The 21311-nt window shown below is 39.4% G+C and overlaps 1 protein-coding gene across 10 annotated transcripts in view; it reads right to left on the reverse strand.

Annotated features, from left to right (window-relative positions):
- The window catches only part of LOC131057423 (protein NUCLEOLAR FACTOR 1-like), a 362090-nt gene that overhangs the window by 208513 nt on the left and 132266 nt on the right, over positions 1–21311 (reverse strand). For all 10 annotated transcript variants that reach the window (XM_059221122.1, XM_059221116.1, XM_059221119.1 and 7 more), the window contains one exon: positions 2102–2258. In XM_059221122.1, coding sequence (XP_059077105.1) covers positions 2102–2258 — 157 coding nt within the window. The remainder of the gene's footprint in view (positions 1–2101; positions 2259–21311) is intronic.

Consider the following 21311-nt stretch of genomic DNA (forward strand, 5'->3'; position numbering starts at 1 on the left):
CTTATAGTTGAAGCCCAAAGAAGGAACGGTAGACCCTGTCGAAAGAAACGGTTATGGAAGAGGTCACTTTTGACCTAGGCGGCAGCCTGAAACACAGCTCCTCTGCAATCATTCATTGTGCTAAGGTTTTCGTCCTAGACATGAGGAAGAATACACCTTCCAGCAGCTCGATGATATGAAGACAAAAAGAAATGACGTGAATAATGTCCCCTCCAAACTCCACGATAACCTTATATAATTTGCCTTTCATTTTTTTTATTATTTTATCCTCGACTTGCACCTTGAAGTATTAATATGCTCATTGCTAAAGTAATTGCTTCACATTAATAAAGAGACGGGAATTATTATATTTCCACAAGGCATGATGATAATATATTTTGCCTTCCAAAAGCCGCTGAAGACACAAATCTTAACTAGCCCTTTTTTAAAAAAATGTCGCCCAATATATTATCATCTCATATTAATATTAAGTGGGCCCACCATTAATTAAATATGAAGTAGATATAAGTTTATATCCATAGGATCTTTTCATATCCGCGAGCACCAAGTTCTCAAGGGTTCATAGAAACAATTTGCGCCAAAAGACACTTATTTTATACAGGCATTGGGTGTTATTTTTCTATTGTTTCTCCTCACAACTCACCTTTCTCCTCCTATTTTGCCAAATGAATGAAATGAAGTTCACTTTTAGGCTCAAAGCATAATATAAACCAAAAAAAATCAATTCAAAACATATTAGAAGTTGTGTTTTTTCTTAACTTAAAGTTACATGCTGCCGGCCGAATTTGGGCATCGGGAATCGCCAAACTCGGCAATTTTGGGCAAGTGGGATTTTGGGCGATTTTTTGACCCAGACTCGTCCATGTCCAAGTCCAAGCCCACCAGACTCAGCAAGCATGACTCGACTCGGAAATCACCCAAACTCGGCAATTTTGGGTGATTCCCGTTTCTCTGATATTGACACTTGCAGCGATGTATGAGAACAGATGTTTAATTAAGAAACACCAGATCCCCATAATGAGCCCGATAAAGTAAATACTATTGCAATATTTGGGTGATTCCCGTTTCTCTGATATTGACACTTGCAGCGATGTATGAGAACAGATGTTTAATTAAGAAACACCAGATCCCCATAATGAGCCCGATAAAGTAAATACTATTGCAATATTCACCTTCCTTACTCTTGCAATAATCACCTTTCTTCTCCTTGGGTAGCACGATAATAATTATCTATCATGGCCACCTTTCTTAAATGCCAACAATGACTGATAATAAAGTTCAATGCCAGAGCAATGATAATAAACTAGCTTTTCTTATTTCTAATATTATGCGATGCAGAGATATAAGGGGTGAACTTAATCATAAATGAATACCTCTGAAATTTTCCTCATTTGAAGTCCTGATCAATATTTCCTGCCAACACCTTTATCCAAAACTTGATAAATACCATTAATGCCCACATGTGAATCTTGAGATGAATCCACCAACGGGTGTGATTGGGTTTTCATCCAAGCAACCAAGTCTGAGGGTTTCTGTCTTCAAACTTCCTGAAAGCATGAGCTCTCCAATATTTTTAATAATATAATCTCCAGTATACCCCAAAACAGGGCAGAGACATATGAGAAGAGAATATGAAGAAGAAAACTGTCCATCCAGCAGCAAGCATACCAACTGTTTGGACAGAACAATAGAAAAACTATATGCAGCCAAAGATGGAAACTTGGCTTAGGAGGATATATATGTCTCATATCCCATGACATGAACCTTATGATTCCATTGACCTTAATGCTCTACATTAAAATCCTTCACAGAAAGATGCTAACTTGTAAGAATAAATCAAATAGTTTGTTTAACCAGTTAATAAGCTTTATATTCATCCCCACCAACACTGTAAAGACTTAATTCATCATTTTGAAAATACACCATAACCAAAATTAAGATTCAAAAATAACCATACAATCCAAGTAAAGGCCAATGAAATATAGAAAAATAGATTCTTATCAAGAAAAGTGTTTAAAGCAATAGAAAGTAGCGTCCTCTCATTTTACATTAGAATGTATTTCAATGTCTTTTTATTCTGAGAGGGAATATAATCACCCACCTAATATTCATAGATGCATCATTATTTACTTTTTCCTCTTCATCAACTTCTGTATCACATTCTTCATCACTTCCAGATTCATCGTTTGCATAATTAACATCTTCAGCCTCTTCTGCTTCTGCGATCTCCATCTCACTAGCTTCTTTTGTTTCCATTTCTGATACAAAGATACCGATACCGACATCAGAACAGTTATGACACCATTTTCCTCACATAAAGTACACCAGAAATTTAGGCCTATTCCTCTAAATAGTACTCTTATGTAGCAAAGAACATGTTTACTTTTCAAGGCACCAAAATAAGATATGGCAACCAACATAAATCTCCATATAGCTTTACTTGAACCATATATACAAAAAGAAAATATTGATTTTAATAAATGAAAGCCAATGAGAAATAAAATCATGCTTCTCAAATGAAATGCTACAAAAATTAATCACTTTTTTAAAAGTAGTTCACGTCTAATAAGCCTATTAGAAATAAAATCACGCTTCTCAAATGAAATGCTAGAAAAATTAATCACATTTTAAAAATTAGTTCCAGTCTAACTGTGCAGCAGTTTGATGATAAAGGGATACAGTATACACAATAAAATCATACATTTATCTTCCACACAAATGTTACACAAGTATGAATGTAACAATGCTACTCAGGTTTCTTTTTATCCACTCACAGCACAGAAAATTGATAAGATGTTACCACACAAATCCCACAAGACATTCATGACAAAATTTATGCCATAAGAAAGGATGGAAAGATTATGTTGGTCGTAAAATGGGCTTTGTACTACTTGTTAAGCTACGTTGGTTAAGTATGTTAGTGTCGTCGAGGGTAGTTGTCCGTTGCACGACGGTTCCCCACGGGTGGTAACCGCAACCCTTGACCGTGTCTTTATTTATGCTCTTGTACTTGTTGTTGGATACACGGATGCAGAGAATGATTATTGTACTAGACATTTTGGCATTAATGAAAGCATTGCTTTGAGTTTTTGGTTACTATTCTATCCTATGGTTTTCATCTGACTGTTGATATGCAATATTAATAACACACCCCGAGGGGTAAACATCTGGCGTCATTGCCTACACATACTCGGGAAAGGAAGGAGTGGATGGCGTACGGACACGATGGGCCTACCTGTTGGAGAGATTAACCCAAAGGCCGACGACGCACAAACGGAGCTCTACGACAGAGAAGACACTGCAACGAGGGAATTTTCAATCTTGCTTCAGGCGGCTATCGAGACCTACGTCCGAAGAGAGGCCATGGAGGCTGAAGTCCCAACAAGTGTCGTGTGGACCGCACTGGAAGTTAGCCCCGCAGCGAATTGGTTGATGAACCACCTCCCCCGATTGCTTTCACAGGCATCACTGGCACAGCAAACCTGCCTAGAGGAGATTGCCCGTGAGGAGCGACGCCAACAGGTTCTCCGACAGTACGAAGAAAACAATCGTCGTTGGGAAGCAAAGCGTGATGGCAAGAGGTGAAGGGGAAATTGAACCCTGAACCTCTGGGAAGAATAAAGCAATACTGTAGTAATCCCGGCACAATGTTGACATAAATTGTGGCCGAAAGGGAAAATAATAAAAGTTTTTTTGTTTTGTGTACATGGTGTGTGCCTACCATGTACAGAAGTGATTTATGCCCAGTATACTAAATAAGGACAAAAATAAAAAGATACAAAGTGACAAATGGGAAGTGGCACAAAGAGCGTTGAATCTCAGACAGCAGATAGAACGAAGGCGTAGGCTAAGGCAGCTTGTCGAGGGACGACCGACCGAGGGGTTGCTCGAAGGGAACCCAGGAGGTGTCACGGAGGTTGCGGAGCCAGAGATAGACGGAGAGAATTACACTCTACAATGTCATAGGGTTGCCCGAAGGGAACCTAGAAGGAGTCATGGAGGGTGCCGAAGGAGAACTCTACAATTCGTCAAAATACCACCGTAGGGTAAGAAGTAGCGAAGAGTTGGTGGAACAAACAAGGCGAAGTCTAAAGCTGATCGACTATACCAGAGACCTATAAAAAACTTGTCCATTTCGGAGGACAACCAAAGGGAAACAACCAACCGGAGGGAGACGAATGAAGGTGATGGTACGGCCGAAGGTGCCGGGGGAGCACAAGGGTACCGTACAGGAGGCAATTTGTTCGGTTCGGGGTAAGCAACCTTCTCCGGAGGACCCATGAGTGGAGGGTCAGGTGTAGGAGGCGGAGGCAGAGGATCACTAGGTACAAGCACACAAGGCACCGGAGGAGCGAGACCCAACGGTGGGATGGCAAGTAAGCAGAAGCTACTGAAGTTTAACGGCGACGGGAAGGAAGATCCCGTCCACCATTGCCGCACTTGTGAAACCATATGGTCAGCGAACGGTGTTATCGACCAAGACGAATGGGTAACACAATTTCCAACAACCTTAAGGGGAGTGGCCATCGAGTAGTGCTCCGATATGGATAAGGCCAAAGTCAGCACATGGCCCAACTTGAAGAAGGAGTTCGAGATAGAGTTCCGCCTCCTCAGAGACGACAATGAAATAGTAGCCGAAATCTATGGCACAAAGCAGAACATGAACGAGACAGTCAGAGCCTATACTCGGCGGCTCAAGGAACTGTTGGGGAAAATGGACAGTCAACCAGCAGATGGGTTGAAAAAGAGATGGTTCGTGGAGGGACTGAAACACTCCCTCCGGAAGATGAAAATTGTTCCACCAACCTCGTATGAAGATGCATATAATAGAGCGATGGATCTCAAGAGCTAGACCAAGACATCCAAGAAGAAAAAGAAGAAGGATAGCTCGTCCAAGGATGATGACTCTTCCGAGGGAAGTAGCAGCGATGGCGAGTCCGGCAAAAAGGTGCAAGCCCTACAAAAGGACATGCGGAGGATGATGAAAGAGCTGAAGGTTATGAAGGGAGATCTGAGCAAGACCGACGAAGGGGAGCTTTGGTGCACAGAATGTAAGACGGACGGCCACACGAAAGGCTCCTGCCCAAAGAAGGCCTATTGTGATATATGCCAGTTGATGGGGCATCCCACCAGGGAATGCCCCTACAACATGAAAACACAAAACCAACAAGTATTGCTTACACAAGAACAACCAACTACATCGAGCGGTACTGGCAGCTCCGAGGCAAGCAACAACGCAACATCGGGAGGCTACGGAGATAACCGGTGGGGAGGACGAAACAACAATAACAATAACAATACAAGGAGCCGGATCCAATATGACTCCAAAGGTCGACCGATGATACGATGCAGAGCATGCAGCCAGTGGGGGCACTTTGCCCAAGACTGCTCGAAGGGAGAGGCCACACAATATTTGTGCAAATGGTGTGGACCGGGAGACCACGAAGACGCAACCTGCCCGAAGTCCAGCATCAACTTGCTCAATATCGAGGAAACCAAAGAAGAGGAAGTGTTGGCTGTAACCCGCGCCCAAGCCAGACAAGCAACGTGACCAAACCCGGAGACACAGAAGCGAAGGGTATAGGAAACACGGGAAGAAATTGAGAAAGAGATACAAGAGAGGGCAAAGGCGAAGGGTACGGCGGGTACTTCTAGCCGACCGGAGGCAGAGGAGGCTATACTAAATCAAATTTTAAAACTGGAGGTGCCTGTGAAGGTACACGATCTCCTCCAGACGATGCCCCAATTACGAACGACGTTGCTGAATAATCTCTAACAACCACGCACCAATACCAACCACTGCACGGATGTTCCTGGGGGGTCTGCAATAGACCCCAGGCTGCTGGCAGTTAACACTGGAAGGAACCTGGCCATTGTGGAGATGGGTGTCCTTGGCACCATTCTAACCGATACCATCGTCGATGGTGGATCGAGAATGAGTGTTCTTCAAGAAGAAACCTGGCGGAAGCTGGGGAAGCCGACGCTGAGGCCATCTACACTCAATCTGCTGGGAGCAGATCAGCATGGAATCAAACCCATCGCGACACTGATGGGCTAGCAAGTTACCATCGAGGCGCAACCCTTCATACTGGACTTCGTCGTAATCCCACTAAAGAAAAAAGGGTATGATGCGATCTTATGGAGAGGGTGGCTAGTGGCAACCAAGGCCACCCACAACTGGAAGAACACTCTGTCTATGGAGAATGGAGGAAGGAAGTTTATCATAGACCTTGGGATGCAGTTGGTTAGTGAAGAACTGGCATCATCTTCGGAATCGAAGGGTGAAGGAGAAGGCGACCTGAGGGACGAAGGACGGGGCTGCATGGAGCCCAACGACGAAGGGATTCTCAAACTAGGAGAGTGCTCTGAGGATGAGACAGGGTCATTGAACGGGCCCTTCCACTGGCAGATGGAGGATTACGAAATGTTCCAGAGCTACAGGCTCGAAGTAGAGGAACCAGAGCAAGTAACAGAGGAGGTGTACCTGCCGGAATACAAAGAATATTGGAAGGGAGACGCCCGTGTGAGTGACACCACCGCACACCAATTCGCGAAGGAAGAACCCATCAAGTATCAAGAGGTAAAATTGAAGGAGACAAACCTCGGTGACGTAGATAATCCCAAGATCACTTGTGTCGGCAACGATTCGAACCATGTGTGGAAGGCCGTAGCCTTCAAAATCTTTATTCTTCTTCTTTTGTACGAGAAGAAGACCGTGGTCCCTATAGAATTTATGGTTCCAGGTCTTCGGATGGCCATTGAAAATAGACTTGCCATCAACGGGTCCAAATTGAAACCCTACCACGAGAAGCGCGCAGTGGACCTGAGAGGCCGGAAGGACACCCGAGAGTCCGGAGGGGGACCCGAGAGTCCGGAGGGGGACCCGAGAGGCCGGGCAGGCAACTCGAGAGGCACGGGACCAAAGCAGGAGACTCTCGAGCGAGGCAAACCGAGAAGGATGAAGGGCGATCCCAGAGGCACAGGACCCGAGCCAAAGACTCTCTGGGCAATTAGATTAGGAAATTAATTTGAAAAAAAAAAAAAGAAAAAAGCCCCTTCTTCTCAGTGATTTTCTTATTGTATACAATGTACTTCATCCCCATTTTGTTGTGTTAGTCCCGGATTTTTGTCCTTGTCGTCCGGAGACGACTTTTCTTAGGGGGGGGATGATGTTGGTCGTAAAATGGGCTTTGTACTACTTGTTAAGCTACGTTGGTTAAGTATGTTACTGTCGTCAAGGTTAGTTGTCCATTGCATGACGGTTCCCCACAGGTGGTAACCACAACCCTCGACCGTGTCTTTATATATGCTCTTGTACTTGTTGTTGGATACACGGATGTAGAGAATGATTATTGTACTAGACATTTTGGCATTAATGAAAGCATTGCTCTGAGTTTCTGGTTACTATTCTATCCTATGGTTATCATCTGACTGTTGATATGCAATATTAATAACACACCCCGAGGGGTAAACAGATTATGCAGAACTAGATCCCATAAAAAAACAAGAAATTGAAAATGGAATGAGGGAGCTTGAAAGATACAGGAGAGGTTACAAATATATAAATTCAGATCACCACCAAACCCCTCAAATTGCAAATAGATCAGAAAGGGATGGCATGCAGAACTAAAAACCCAAAGGAAACCTGACGTATCAAGTATGGCTTGGATCAAAAGAAAAATATCTAAATATTTTTGAAGGTCCAGAGAAATATGAAATCCTACTATGCCACTTCACCTTAAAGGATTCACACTAGACAACACTATAATCTCCAAACCAAAACAAAATCCAACAAGGAACTCACTGATGCTCGGAGTTAACTCAAGAATACAATGGAAAAATGATTTTTTCCATATATGATTATCATATAAACCTGTAGATAGCAACAAGGATTAAGAAATTTCCCAATGTATAAGATTGAAGTGGAACCAAAGAATATATAACAGTTATTAAAACGTGTTTCCTAGAGAAGTATCAAAAGCTTAAGTTCAAAAGGGGTACTGACGCCCCAAAATGAAGGAATTCATAGCAACTAGCAACAAATAATCATAAGACCTTGGCAGAAACTATGTCATAAAACATCAAGAAGGAAAACTCAAAGTAGCATTTCCAAACTATCAAAAGAAAGAAACAACCAACATAAGACAGAAAACAAAGAGGAAACAAGGAACATTTAACATGAATCATAGAAATTGTTCTCCGATACGTAATTAGCTGATAGACTACTTATAGTGTGAGGTTTCAGCAAAAAGTTAAAACCTGTCTCACGCCAATAAACCACCAGTAATATGCCAAAACCCTTTGCAACGAAAAACACACCATGTGAGTTTGTTGGTTTTCCGTTACCGTCAATGAAATTAGATCTCCCCTGATATCAGATCTTCCCCAAATCATTTAGGATTTTCTTGCATCACGGGTGAAAACTGAAAAATAAATTGAATGAATGATTCAATAATCGGATGATTACATTGAACGATATACACACGTATATATAGAGGTTACAAGACGATGTTCTATAATTAGAACATAACGTTAAATTATAAGATTAAAGAGCTAAAAGCTAAATTAAGCGTGAAAGCTAAATAAAGCTTAAAAGCTAATTAACTAAAAAGAAAAAGCTAAATGCTAAATAAAGCTTAAAAGCTAATTAACTAAAAGCTAAATGGCCATTAAACAAGGAACTAAATATAGGTGACTAAAATATAATTAAATATTCTAATACCCTCCCTTAATGGTCACTCTATCTACTAACTACCCTACAAAAGACATTGCAGGTCTTTTGATCACAAAGAAAAGAACACTTTGCTACAATGGAGACCCTCCCTGGATCTGAAAAGTGTTAATGACCAAGAATACCAGAATCCATCCAACCTAACGTTGGGTAACCAAATTGAAACCTGAAACCATGATTTTGAGGAAAATCGGCAAACCCTTTTGCAGAAGAGTATCAACTCCAAAACTGACTGCAAGATACCACGGTTGCAGATGTTCACCTTGGCAGGTGCGACCCAAACTAACTGCAACAAAGCACGATTTTGAGGAAAAAACCATCAAACCCTGAAATAGGAACCGTTGAAAAGAGAATTTACGATTTTGAGGAGAAATCGAAAAACCAAGAAATCTGAGGTTACAAATCATCGTTTTTGTGGAAAAAAAGGGTAAAACCCAGATAACTAAAATCTTATGCGAATATCGCGGATTACAGATGAGATAACTTGTAAGGTAAAATTATAAACCCTGTGAACAATTTTTGAGGAAAAAATCGTGAAAACCCTCCCATGATTTTTTGTGGAAAAAATCAGAAAACCGACAGACAATTTTTTCAGGAAAAAATCGTGAAAACCTTGGGATCTGTAAGACGAGGTCTGGCCTAAATCAATCTGATCAAGGCAACGATATTCAAATATCGTGAAACATGCACTGTTTCCAAGTGTTGTGGTAGCTGTTGAACTTTTGACTATGTTCCAACATGATGTTGGTCAAAGATGCCATCACAAAAAATGGAGGTTGAACGAGGTCAACCTAGTGAAAGCATGAGACAAAAGAATCTGATTCAAAAATCAAAATAGAAGTAGTTGCACAAAAAATCTGAAACCTGGAGGAGAATTCTGGCACGAATTCCAAAGCGCGAATTTTGAGGTTTGGAAGAAACCTCTGATTGCAAAAAAATATTAACGATTTTTTCCAAAAAAAAGCAAAAAAAAAAGGGCAGAAACCCTAGGTCGGATGTACAGCATAAACAACGCCCACAGAATTAGCAGAAATCGCTGACTGTTTTTAAATTCCAAGGCAAATTTGAGGCACGGAAAATGAGGCAACCAGAAAAATCTGAGATCAACCCAAAAAAGCTCTCGAAAAACCCACCAAGAATCTAAAATCAAAATACAGATCCGACGGCTCAAAAATTGAGGCACGAAAAACGATGCACCCAAAAAAATCTAACGACGACCCAGTTGAGGTCTCGAAAAACCCACCATGAATTTGCAAGCAAAATAAAATTTTGACTCGAAATGAAGGGTCAAAACCCTAGTCAAAAATTGCAGAAACCCTAGGAAAATTTTCAATCTGCAAAGAAAACTCCAAGTTGCAGGCCCGAAAATCTCCGGAACGCTAAAAAAAACATGAACTGCTGCCCAACATAAAGAAATTCGTCCATGAACTAGAAACCCTCAAAAAGCCTTCAAAAAAGCAAAATCATTTTTTTATAAAAAAACAATTAAAAAAATCTGGAAAATATTCCAGAAAGAAGGCCATGAATTTTTATTAAAAAATTTGCCAAACTTTAAAAATCCCATCGACTCGCTCTGATACCATGAAAAATAAATTGAATGAATGATTCAATAATCGGATGATTACATTGAACGATATACACACGTATATATAGAGGTTACAAGACGATGTTCTATAATTAGAACATAACGTTAAATTATAAGATTAAAGAGCTAAAAGCTAAATTAAGCGTGAAAGCTAAATTAAGCTTAAAAGCTAATTAACTAAAAAGAAAAAGCCAAATGCTAAATAAAGCTTAAAAGCTAATTAACTAAAAAGCTAAATGGCCATTAAACAAGGAACTAAATATAGGTGACTAAAATATAATTAAATATTCTAATAAAAACAAATATTAAGTCACCAGCAATATTTTTGTTTAGAAGGTTGCAAGAAGTTGTCTTGAATATTGAAGAGCGATTGTAGGGACGACTTGTTTTGGTTCATTTCATTGTAAAGAAATTTTTGATTTGGTAAAGTTCTGTAAGAAAATTCCTGCAAACAATGCCCACTTTTTCTCATCGGCATCATTAACAGCAGACACAATTTGTGCAGAATGTTGAGGTACGTCAGTTGTCATGGTTTCAGGGAGGATTTTTTGGAATCTATACGCATCAGATCATTTTTGTTGTATTTTATTTCATTCTTAAATATTTTGGTGTACATCTCTTTCACACCACTCCTTTGGTCGACACCTCGTCTGCCAACAGATTTTCTAGCAACTGAAAACCCCAGGAGGTTGTTGGCATTAGTCATCCTTGTGCTGCAAAGTGCTTAATTTTCCTACTTTAAACACCAATTAAATTTCAGAAAAAATAGGTAATTTACCTGCATCATACATTCATCCAAATGTTCTCTTAGACTACATTTATGATAATGTTTATGTATTGGTTCATGCACACACCCCTTCTATCAACTGACAGTAAGATTGCAGCCAAACATGTACTGATTAGTGAAATGATGCCCACATCTAGCTGTGGATGCGATGGAGGGCTGGAGGACACGTGCCTTAACATTCGCATGAAGGGAATCAACACTGTTAGCACTAAAACAAGAGGATATTTTTGGAGCAAAGTTACAAATGTTCTTATATAATACTTCTTGGACAGGTGTACGAAGCCCCTGCCACTTTCAACTGCATAGCTTAAGTGGGAAGCTCCTAATTGTGAATAATAAAGCAACATTTAGACACTCATCTCTGTTAGATAAATACTCCTATCTCTTCAAACCAGCACTCGTATTTTATATGCTTTGATACTATTTATAAACTTTTTAACAGCCTACTAGCGAAATAGTGATTATTGTTTGTTTCACTCTGTCGAGTAACCTGATGTGATATAAAGCTCAGTTGCAATCTACAATAATTGTAAATATTTATAAACTGCAATTTTTGCCATCGCAAAGATGGTTGCATGACATCATTTATAAAAAGCTACTGCGGTTGAGTTGATACTTTTTCACTCAGGTTTCAAGCTTAATCATTCATAACTTTCTCAAATAAATAAAATTACCATCCATGCCTTTCAAGAAAATCCAAAACAGTCCAGAAAAGAACATATCTTACAGCAATGTACATTCTTTGTGTTGGTGCTAGAGTTGTGATAGAAAGTTAGAAATAATCCTAAACGGGTCCACATTCCTCTAAATATATTTTCTCCTAGAATAGTAATTAAAACCCTCGTTTATATTAAAAATGGATTAGAGAATAATATGAGATAACTATAAATATTATTTTATGCTTACAAGTTCTTGTTAAAATATTTGATGTTATTAAACAATAAAGCGAGAGCTCTATATAAAAAATTTACAAGAGACGATGTTTCTAAAGGAAACAATCGTAAACTAAAGCTGAAAATAGAAACTAATTAAATAAACTAAAGACAACTAAGATGACCATTGAAGAAACATTGCAATATTATATTACCCTCCCTTAACGGTCATGTCACCGTTCTAGCTACCCAGAGAAAAACAGAGAAGGCTGCCCCCTTCTTCTCAGAACGTTCTACGACATGAGCCTGCCATTGACCCTATCAAAATCTAGAGAACTTCTAGATAACATAAATCGTCCACAAACTTTTGCAGATGAGCATGACGCCCCAAAACAGACTACAAGAAGCCACGATTTTTGAGGAAAAAATCACCAAACCCAGAAACTGAAGATTACAAAGCATCGTTTTTTTACAAAAAAATTTATTAAAACCCACCAATAATTTTTTTAGGGGAAAAAAAATTATAAACCCATCAGAAATTTTTTAAGGAAAAAATTATGAAAACCCATCAAAACACCTCCATGTGACCCAACAAAGACGCAGATTGTGTGCCCTAGTCACATTTTTGAAGGGAGATGAAGACATCGAACAAGGCCCGACTTGACGAAGCCCTAGACTGCAGGTACACAGGATCTGAAACCCTGGTCACAGAATGCAAAATACAAATGCAGGTTGCAGATCCGAAACATCATAGTCGTGAACAGATACCAAAAATCTGTGTGCATGAAAAAACATAAGAAAACCTCCACGATCTTCAAATGCAGCATCCAAATTGCCCACGAACACAGATCTACGAACTCACAAAAAATTCGAATTATAGCTCCAAAAGAGCCCACGAAATTCTGCATGCAAAAATTCTACATGATCTTTTCCTAGAAGACAGGTCAAAACCCTTCATGGGTTTGAACACAAAAACCCGCCTTTGCAAATCCGTACCAAAACAGAGAACCGGAAAAGCCTTCCCATAATCCTGAGCCCTCCCATGAGGTAGATAGGCTCAGACCGGCTTTGATACCATGTTAAAATATTCGATGTTATTAAACAATAGAGCGAGAGCTCTATATAAAGAATTTACAAGAGATGATGTTTCTAAAGGAAACAATCATAAACTAAAGCTGAAAATAGAAACTAACTAAATAAACTAAAGACGACTAAGATGATCATTAAGAAACATTACAATATTCTATCAGTTCTGTGATAATAAAGTCAACTTTCTTACAAAAGATTTCATGTAGACTCTTTTTATATCTTTAGAGTTCTTTGGGCAGTTTTCAATTATCTATAGTCGATTCAAATTGTTATTTAATGATCCTTCTCTGTTATCAATGGATATCTGTACCAATTCTTGCCTAGATGATACTCTGTCATAGGAACCTCAAAGGCCGGTTATCTATACCTATTCTTGCCTACATGATACTCTGTCATAGGAACCTCAAAGGCCAGTCCTTGTTTTCCTTGACAAGTGAGCTCAGATATATAATGTCACAAAGAATGCTGAGAATAACTTGGTAGGTGTTGGCGTTTGGGATACTAACATCTTACTCAATTTTAAATAAATCCAATGCTTTTTTTGTTCGAGCAATTGTTTGGCCATATATGGCTATGAGCTTGAGCTTATCCAGTGAAATGTTGCAGGAATAAGCGAAGTTCCCAAAGAAGTATTTTATATTTTAAATCTAGAGGACCTTTCACTCTCAGGAAATAACATCAGTATCATCCCCAGTCCCATACTGGGTCTATACAGGAAAATCTCAAAGTACTAATAATCTTCCTATTAAGACATAATGTTTCAACTGTCCATGAAAGTGTATCATAACGCTTCAGGCAGATTGCACAATTCTTGTATCAGTATTTTAGATCACACTTTGTGTCTGTCATCAGAAAGAGGATAAGAGATGATGGATTGCAGATTTGTGCATTCTTTTCAATCCCTATACTACTTTCAAGATGTATAAATAATATAATATTTTCTGAGTGTTATCGAGAGTCATGTACTCTCATACCTTAGGTTTCGTTGCCAAAATATTTCTGGACCACAGTAGTTTTATATATCTCATATAATGTTTTAAGCTGGTTTTCAGATAAGAATCATAATTTGTAACAATATTATGTGATTTCTTCCTACATTTTTTCTTTACAAAATTATTGGCATTTTCGTTTTAAAAGAGGATGGGACATTGCATATGGATTAACTTTGTAAAGACATGGAAAATCTTGAGTCTGACTTAACCATGAATAAAAAATTAATGTTTTGCATTTGCATTTGTACATTCTCTTTCAATTTTAAGAAGAGGCTCATCTATTCTTTTTTATGATATACTCTGTACTGCCAAAGCAGTTACAGAATCTGGTAATTTAAAACAAAACTATTTCATAAACAGATTCTTCTGGGGATTCAGAGAAAACTCTATTAAGTTTTCTTAGTAGGTTCCGTATTAATAAACCATATCGACTAAAGCTTTTGACTCAAGGAAGTAATCCAGTATTTAGTCCTTAATATGATTAATTAAATCATTAACAGTCATGTTTCCTTTCCCTGTGTTGATTTTCCTTTTTAAGATTAAATATGTGTAATGTCCCACCCGGGGTGAACACTAGAATCTGCAACTAAGTAACCTGCTTGTAATTTTTGGTTGAATAAACTATATTTTTCTGTTTTTTGGTGGTCTTCCAGAACTAGATAGAAGTTGCAGAAGATGTTATTTTTTTATTTGTTTAGAAGTTTTGAAAGAGAAAAGACAAATGCTTTCTTCTTGTAACAATGAAGTAAACTGAAGCTGATTTGGAAACCACGGTCAGTTATTATTTTTAATCAGATTTCTATTGTAGATGAGTACATAATCTTATGATAAGAGTGCTATTAAAGCACAAATGATGTTTTTAAAATCACTACCAACATACCCGGTAGCTTGAGTAGTTAATAAGTTAAACTCTGAAGGCAGCACACAACCGAGGTGCACACTCAGAAAACTATTTACAGTGGTTAGAAATCTGCTTCTTTCCTCTCCAAACTGCTGTCATATGGAGGCCTGCTGTAGGCGATAGTGTTGGAGTGCATATGCTATAGTTACCCCTTGAGTTGGGGTTGTTTGTGAACTCCACAATCCTTAGCTAGTACGGCCTGATGGAGGTCTGATTTTATGGGTTTTAAAGCCTTTTTGACTGCTGCTACCTGTTGTGAGGTATTCACACATCGCCCCATTGCAAATGGGGACCCCCACTTTTCGCTTTTTAAGATTAGCCCGTTTTGCTAAGTCCTAGGTTGTCTTAGGGTCTTTCCTATTAGCCTTTGCATTGAAAGGCTAGAGTTTCTTAAGTAGCCAAAAGGTTCGTCAAGTCAGGGGAAAGGGTTGAGTGAAGAGTTTCCACAAGGGCATGTACCTCACTCAAGGTACCTAACACAAGGTCATGTACTTTGTAAAGAGCCTAGAGCGAAATTTTGATAAGGCCAAGTGATAAACTTTGTTAAGAACTTCTTCATTAAGGCATCTACCTTGCAAGCCTCTCAGAGCAAATTTTCTAAGTGATGTACCTTACTTGCCCTTTTGAGCGAATTCCTTTATGCATGTACCTTGCAGCATGTCTAGAGCAAATTCATCAAGTTATGTACCTTGCAAAACTCCCTGAGCGAATTTTCAAGATATGTACCTTCCAAAGGTTTGAGAGCGAGTTTCATCTATCATGCCTTGTCCTCATCAAGGACATAGAGTGAATTTTGTTTTCAAGACTGTCCTTACCTTGGTCCAAGAGCAAACTGCACTTAAGATCTTGTCCTTACTAAGGTCATAGAGCGAAATTCTCCTCAAGAATGGTGAGCGAGCTTCTTCACTTAACTTGCATCAGTTTGGACCAAATGCATCTTTAAGTCTGATCCTCATCAAGGACTTAGAGCGATCTGTTTTGGAACCTTGCCCTTACCCTGGTCTTAGAGCAAATTCACCTCTTGACTTTGTCTTTGAGAAGGTCTTTGAGCAAAATTGATATATAGGTCCTGTCCTTGGGCTGGTCAGAGAACAAACCGATTGCTTTAGACCTTGATCGCTCAAATAATGAAGCAATTTAACAAAAAGTATCTTGCAAAGGACGGTGAGCAAAATTTTCCATCTTGACCTTGTCCTTACCTTGGTCCAAAAGCGAACTGCACTTTGAGTCTTGTCCTTACTAAGGACATAGAGCAAAATCTTCCTTTAGATCATGGAGCAAGTTTTCAGTTATAAGGTCTGTCCTCACCATGGTCATTGAGCGAGTTTTACCTATTTTGACCTTGTCCTTACTGAGGGTCTAGAGAGATCTGCTGATGCTTATTGAGCGAATTTTGTTTTCATTACTGTCATTAGAAAGGTCATTGAGCGAACCTAATCATGTCTTTAGAACAGTCATAGAATGACCTTGAGTGAATGTCTTAGAGTGAAATTTATTGTGCCTTGTCCTTACCTCAGTCCAAGAGCGAATTTAAAGCATTTTAGGTCTTGTCCTCTTCAAGGTCATGGAGCGAATTTGTCTTGCCTTGCTTCAGTTTTGAACGATTTGAAGCTGTCCTTAGCGAGGCCTGAGAGCGAAACCCATACTTTGGGTCTTGTCCTCACAAAGGACACAAAGCGAAATTCCTTCTAGGGCCTGTCCTTAGGTCGGTCTTAGAGCGAATCACTTGTTTGAGACCTTGATCTCTTAGATCAAATGAAGTAACTTAATATAGGTCTTGTCTTTTGGAAGGACACAGAGCGAAGTGAATGATATGTCTTGTCCTTCAGGTGGTCATGGAGCGAATTCATTTATCATAGGGCCTGTCCTTAGAGAGGACATAGAGCGAACCCTTGCCTTGATTTTGATCACCAAATAGATGAAGCGAATTGATAAGAATGCATTTTTCAAGAGGCTGGCCAGCGAATTTCAAATAGGTCCTGTCCTTAGGGCGGACAAGGAGCAAAAATTCACATTTTGATCTTGTCCTTAGGAAGGACGATGAGTGAATTTGTCATCTAAGACTTGTCCTTGGGAAGGACAGGGAGCGATTTTGTTACATAGGTCCTGTCCTTGGAAAGGATGAAGAGCGAACTGCACCATTTAGGGCTTGTCCTTAGAAAGGACATGGAGCGAAATCACTGTTTAGACCAAAATGTATGTAACTTGTATGAGTTCCCAAGCAGCAAATATTTTGCCGCCCAAAGAAATTCAAAATTCGAATTTTTAAAAAGGAAAGTAAACTTTACCAAGTTGGCCAGCATTATGAAAGATAATTTAATTTTTTTTTTTTCTCACACTAAATCAGGTCGGCCATGCATTCTAAGAAACATATCTCTACCCTAGATCGCATATAAAAGGGACCTCATAAGCTCATTTTAACATCAAACTAAAACATTATCTTCCTTTTATCAGCGAATTTTGTAAGCAGCCCAAACAGACAACAGATTTCAAGATCAAGACAGTGAAGTATATAGGAGAAGAATTAAATCATTAGCAAGGCGAATTTACCAAAGAAGCAATAATATCACTCTCACAAGGGCGAAATCAGACTTTAAAGGTGCAGACCTGATGATCAAGGAAGACAGATCTCATCATTAGACAGCTCAGATTCACCCTTAGACAATAAGGATAACTCTTAGACAGTGAATCCACATATCAAAAGGAGCAATCTCCGGTATAGAAACACATATCAGACCTGCACATGTAGAATAAGAAATTAAGTCAAAGTGGGAGTGTGTAAAGGTTATATATCATGTGAGATTGATGCCCATTTGTTTGTTTTGCAGGAAGAAAGGTATGAAATCTAAGAGATCAGATTGGAGGAAGATTGGAGTAGAGACCTCAAGGAGAAAGTTTCAACATCAAGGGCAAGATACAAGAAAGATGCCTTCAAAAGACTTCATCATGCAAATACAAGAACATCAAGGGGAGAAGATCTCAAGATAGTCAAAGATTCTCACCACACCCTTAAGGCATGAAGAGATCAAAGGAATGTTATACAATAACTCCAAGGCAAGCAAGTGAAGGATATACCATCACCACTACTTTCAGCAAGCTTGTAATGTCGAGTATCAAGTCTTCCCAAACCTACAAAATGCGAGTTGAGGTGGCGTCCTAGTCATCATCCCAGTCACCACTCACCAATCAAAGAAGGTCTACATCAGCATGTCTAGATACAATGTATTTGATTCCTCCATGATGGCACAAACTCGGATGTACCTACCCCTGACATCTATTGGTCCACATTCATGGAAAGTAATTTTCTAATTGGCTAAGGAAAAGTTTGTTGTAACAAACCCTAATTAGGGTTTTCATTGTAAAATCCTGGCCATTGATCCCAAATTGATCTGAGTCGTTGAATTGTATTGAGAGCACTATAAAAGGCTCAAGCTTTTCATTTGTAAAGGAAAATAGTTAATAATAGTTAATAGTCAGAAAGTAGCAAGTAGAATAGCTAATAGTGAAATAGATGATTAGTAAGTAGAATAGCAATTAGAGTAGATTAAGAGAAGGAAGAATTGTTGGTATGACTTGTAAATGAGATACTCTTTTCATTGAAGTTATGTTGAAAATTGTTATTTCAGCAAGCCTCATGGTTCTACTTCTCAATTCGCTTTCATGTAATTAGATTGAGTGGAGGAATTTGTTGAATGTATTTGTGTGGAATCCGCCTAATCCATACCACTAGCCTCTTGTTGCTTGTAGGAGCGCCTTGTGTAGTCAACTGGAATGTTATGAGCTTAACTTCAAATCATTCTACACTCATTGCTTATGCATTAACTTGAATGGTGATCAATATTTGATGGCATTGATTCGAACATCTTAGAAACGTCCTTAGAAGATTGCACTGAGCTTGTGTCAAATTGTTCATTTTGATGGTGAGACTTCGCTCACAAGGATTCCATCTAATCATTCACTCATTCTTCCTACATTCTTAGGATTAGAATAGATTATCTCAACCCTTCGTCTTTTGCCATTTTTTTCAATTCAAGTTAGTCTAGGACAAAGAGCATCGCCCAATTGAAATATGAGATGATCAAGTTCCAACAAATCAAGCACTCAGGCATTCGAATGTAAGTCCCCTTGTGATTCCACCATAATCACATCTTCAACCAGCTTCCGAATGAAGTGAAAATGAAGTTCAACATGCTTGGTTCTCTTGTGGAAGACCGGATTCTTGGCCAATTTGAGCACCCCTTGATTATCACAGTAAAGGGGAGTACGGCCTACTTGAGACATTTGCATGTCTAAAAGCATCCGTCGAAGCCAAACTGCCTCACAAGTTGCCTTAACAGTTCCTTGATACTCAACTTCACTTCAAGAAAGGCTGCTTCTTGCTAGTCCATGTGACCACACCGGATCTCAAACTGAAAACATACCCAGAAGTTGATTTTTTGTCATCAATGAAACCTGCCCAATCTGAGTCTGTGTAAAAAGAGTCTAGGATCGTGACTCCTGTTGTAAAGAAGTCCAAAATCAAAAGTGCCCTTCACATAACGTAGAACATGCTTCGCTGCTACCCAATGATTAGCCTTTCGAGCTGTCATGAAGCGTGAAATGTAGCGCACTGCAAAACTGAGATTTGGCATAGTAGTAGTAAGGTAGATGAAACTGCCCACCAGTTGCCTAAATGTTGATTCATTCACCACAGGTGAATCTGATTTGGCTATCAGCTTCAGCCCTTTCTCCATAGGTGTGGATGCAAGTTTGCAGTCTTGCATCTAGAACTTGTCTAGCAAACTGCGAGCATACTTAGACTAAGATATGAAGATACTACCTGCAGTCTGCTAAACTTCAACACCTAAGCAATAGTGCAGAATTCCCAAGTCTGTCATGTCAAAGGATTGACACAAACTCTGTTTAATCAGATCGATCAAAAGTGTCGAACTACCAGTGATAATGAGATCATCAACAGACAACAAGAACAAGAATATCATCACCAATGTTTTTGACATACAGATTTGAATCATATGGACTCCTCTAAAAGCCATTACCTGTGAGGTACTTGTCAATCTTGATGTACCAAGCCCGAGGAGCCTATTTCAGGCCATAGAGTGCTTTCACCGGTCTGCAAACCTGATGTTCTTTTAAAGCAACCTTAAACCCTGGAGGCTAGGTCATATAGACCTCTTCCCGCAACTCGCCATTGAGGAAAATGCTCTTAACATCCATCTGATGGACTTTCCAACCAAACTGAGCTGCTATAGCAAGGACAAGCCATATGGTACTCATTTTCGTTGCAGGCGCAAAAGCCTCCTCATAGTAAGTGCCTCTTTCTATGAGAATCCCCTAGCAACAGACGAGTTTTGTATTTGTCAAGGGTTCCGTCAACTTTGTACTTAACTTTATATACCCATTTGCAACTAATGGGCTTCTTCCCTGGTGGAAGATCAGAGAAGAACCAAGTGTTATTCTTCAAAAGACTCTAGTGTTCAGCTTCCATAGCATTTTCCCACTCAGGAATCCCTTTGGCCTCAGAATATGTTTGAGGCTCAAAAAAACTATGAATGTTGGCCATGAGAGCAAAGTTGACTATATTTTGCTCCTTGGTCTTGTTTCTAGAAAATCTACCCTCGATGAGCTCATCACGACAAAGATAACTAATGGTCTTAGCCCACCGTTTAGGCCAAAGAGTAGAAGAGCCAACATCAGATGCAAGAGGAATAACTAGAACTGGAGGTGGAACAAGATCTAAAACAGGTGGAAGATTAGCATCATCTAGAGGAAATTAGTGCATCATCAAATTCAGATTTTGCATCATCCCTCCCATCAGTTGAACCAAATGGAAGACGAACACCCAAATCAAAAGCCTTCAAAGGTTGATCCTCAGAATTCTTCTCAGACGAGGAAAGCTGAAAAGGTCCTCGTTCTTCATCAAAGACAACATCACGACTGAAGATAAGAGAATCAGTATGTACATCAATCAACCGATAAGCCTTGTGGTTGTCACTGTACCCTGTAAAAATAAGTTTTTGACTCTTGGAATCCAACTTGGAGCGCTTGGCATCCGGAATCCGTACATATGCTAAAGAGCTAAAGACTTTCAGATGACTAATCCAAGGTTTGCGACTAGTCCAAGTTTCCTCAGGAGCCTTCCCCTTAACAGCCTGTGTGGGAGACCCATTCAGGACATAGACTGCAATGTATACTGCTTCTACCCAATATTTCTTAGGAACATTCCTATGTTCCAATATTGACCTATCCATTTCAATGATAGTGCAATTGCGACATTCTACAGCGTCATTCTGCTGAGGAGTGTACGGTGTGGTTAATTGGCATTTGATACCATGTGTATCACAGAAGTTGGAGAAA

Source organism: Cryptomeria japonica, chromosome 5, assembly GCF_030272615.1.
Source record: "Cryptomeria japonica chromosome 5, Sugi_1.0, whole genome shotgun sequence".
Taxonomy (NCBI): Eukaryota; Viridiplantae; Streptophyta; class Pinopsida; order Cupressales; family Cupressaceae; genus Cryptomeria; species Cryptomeria japonica.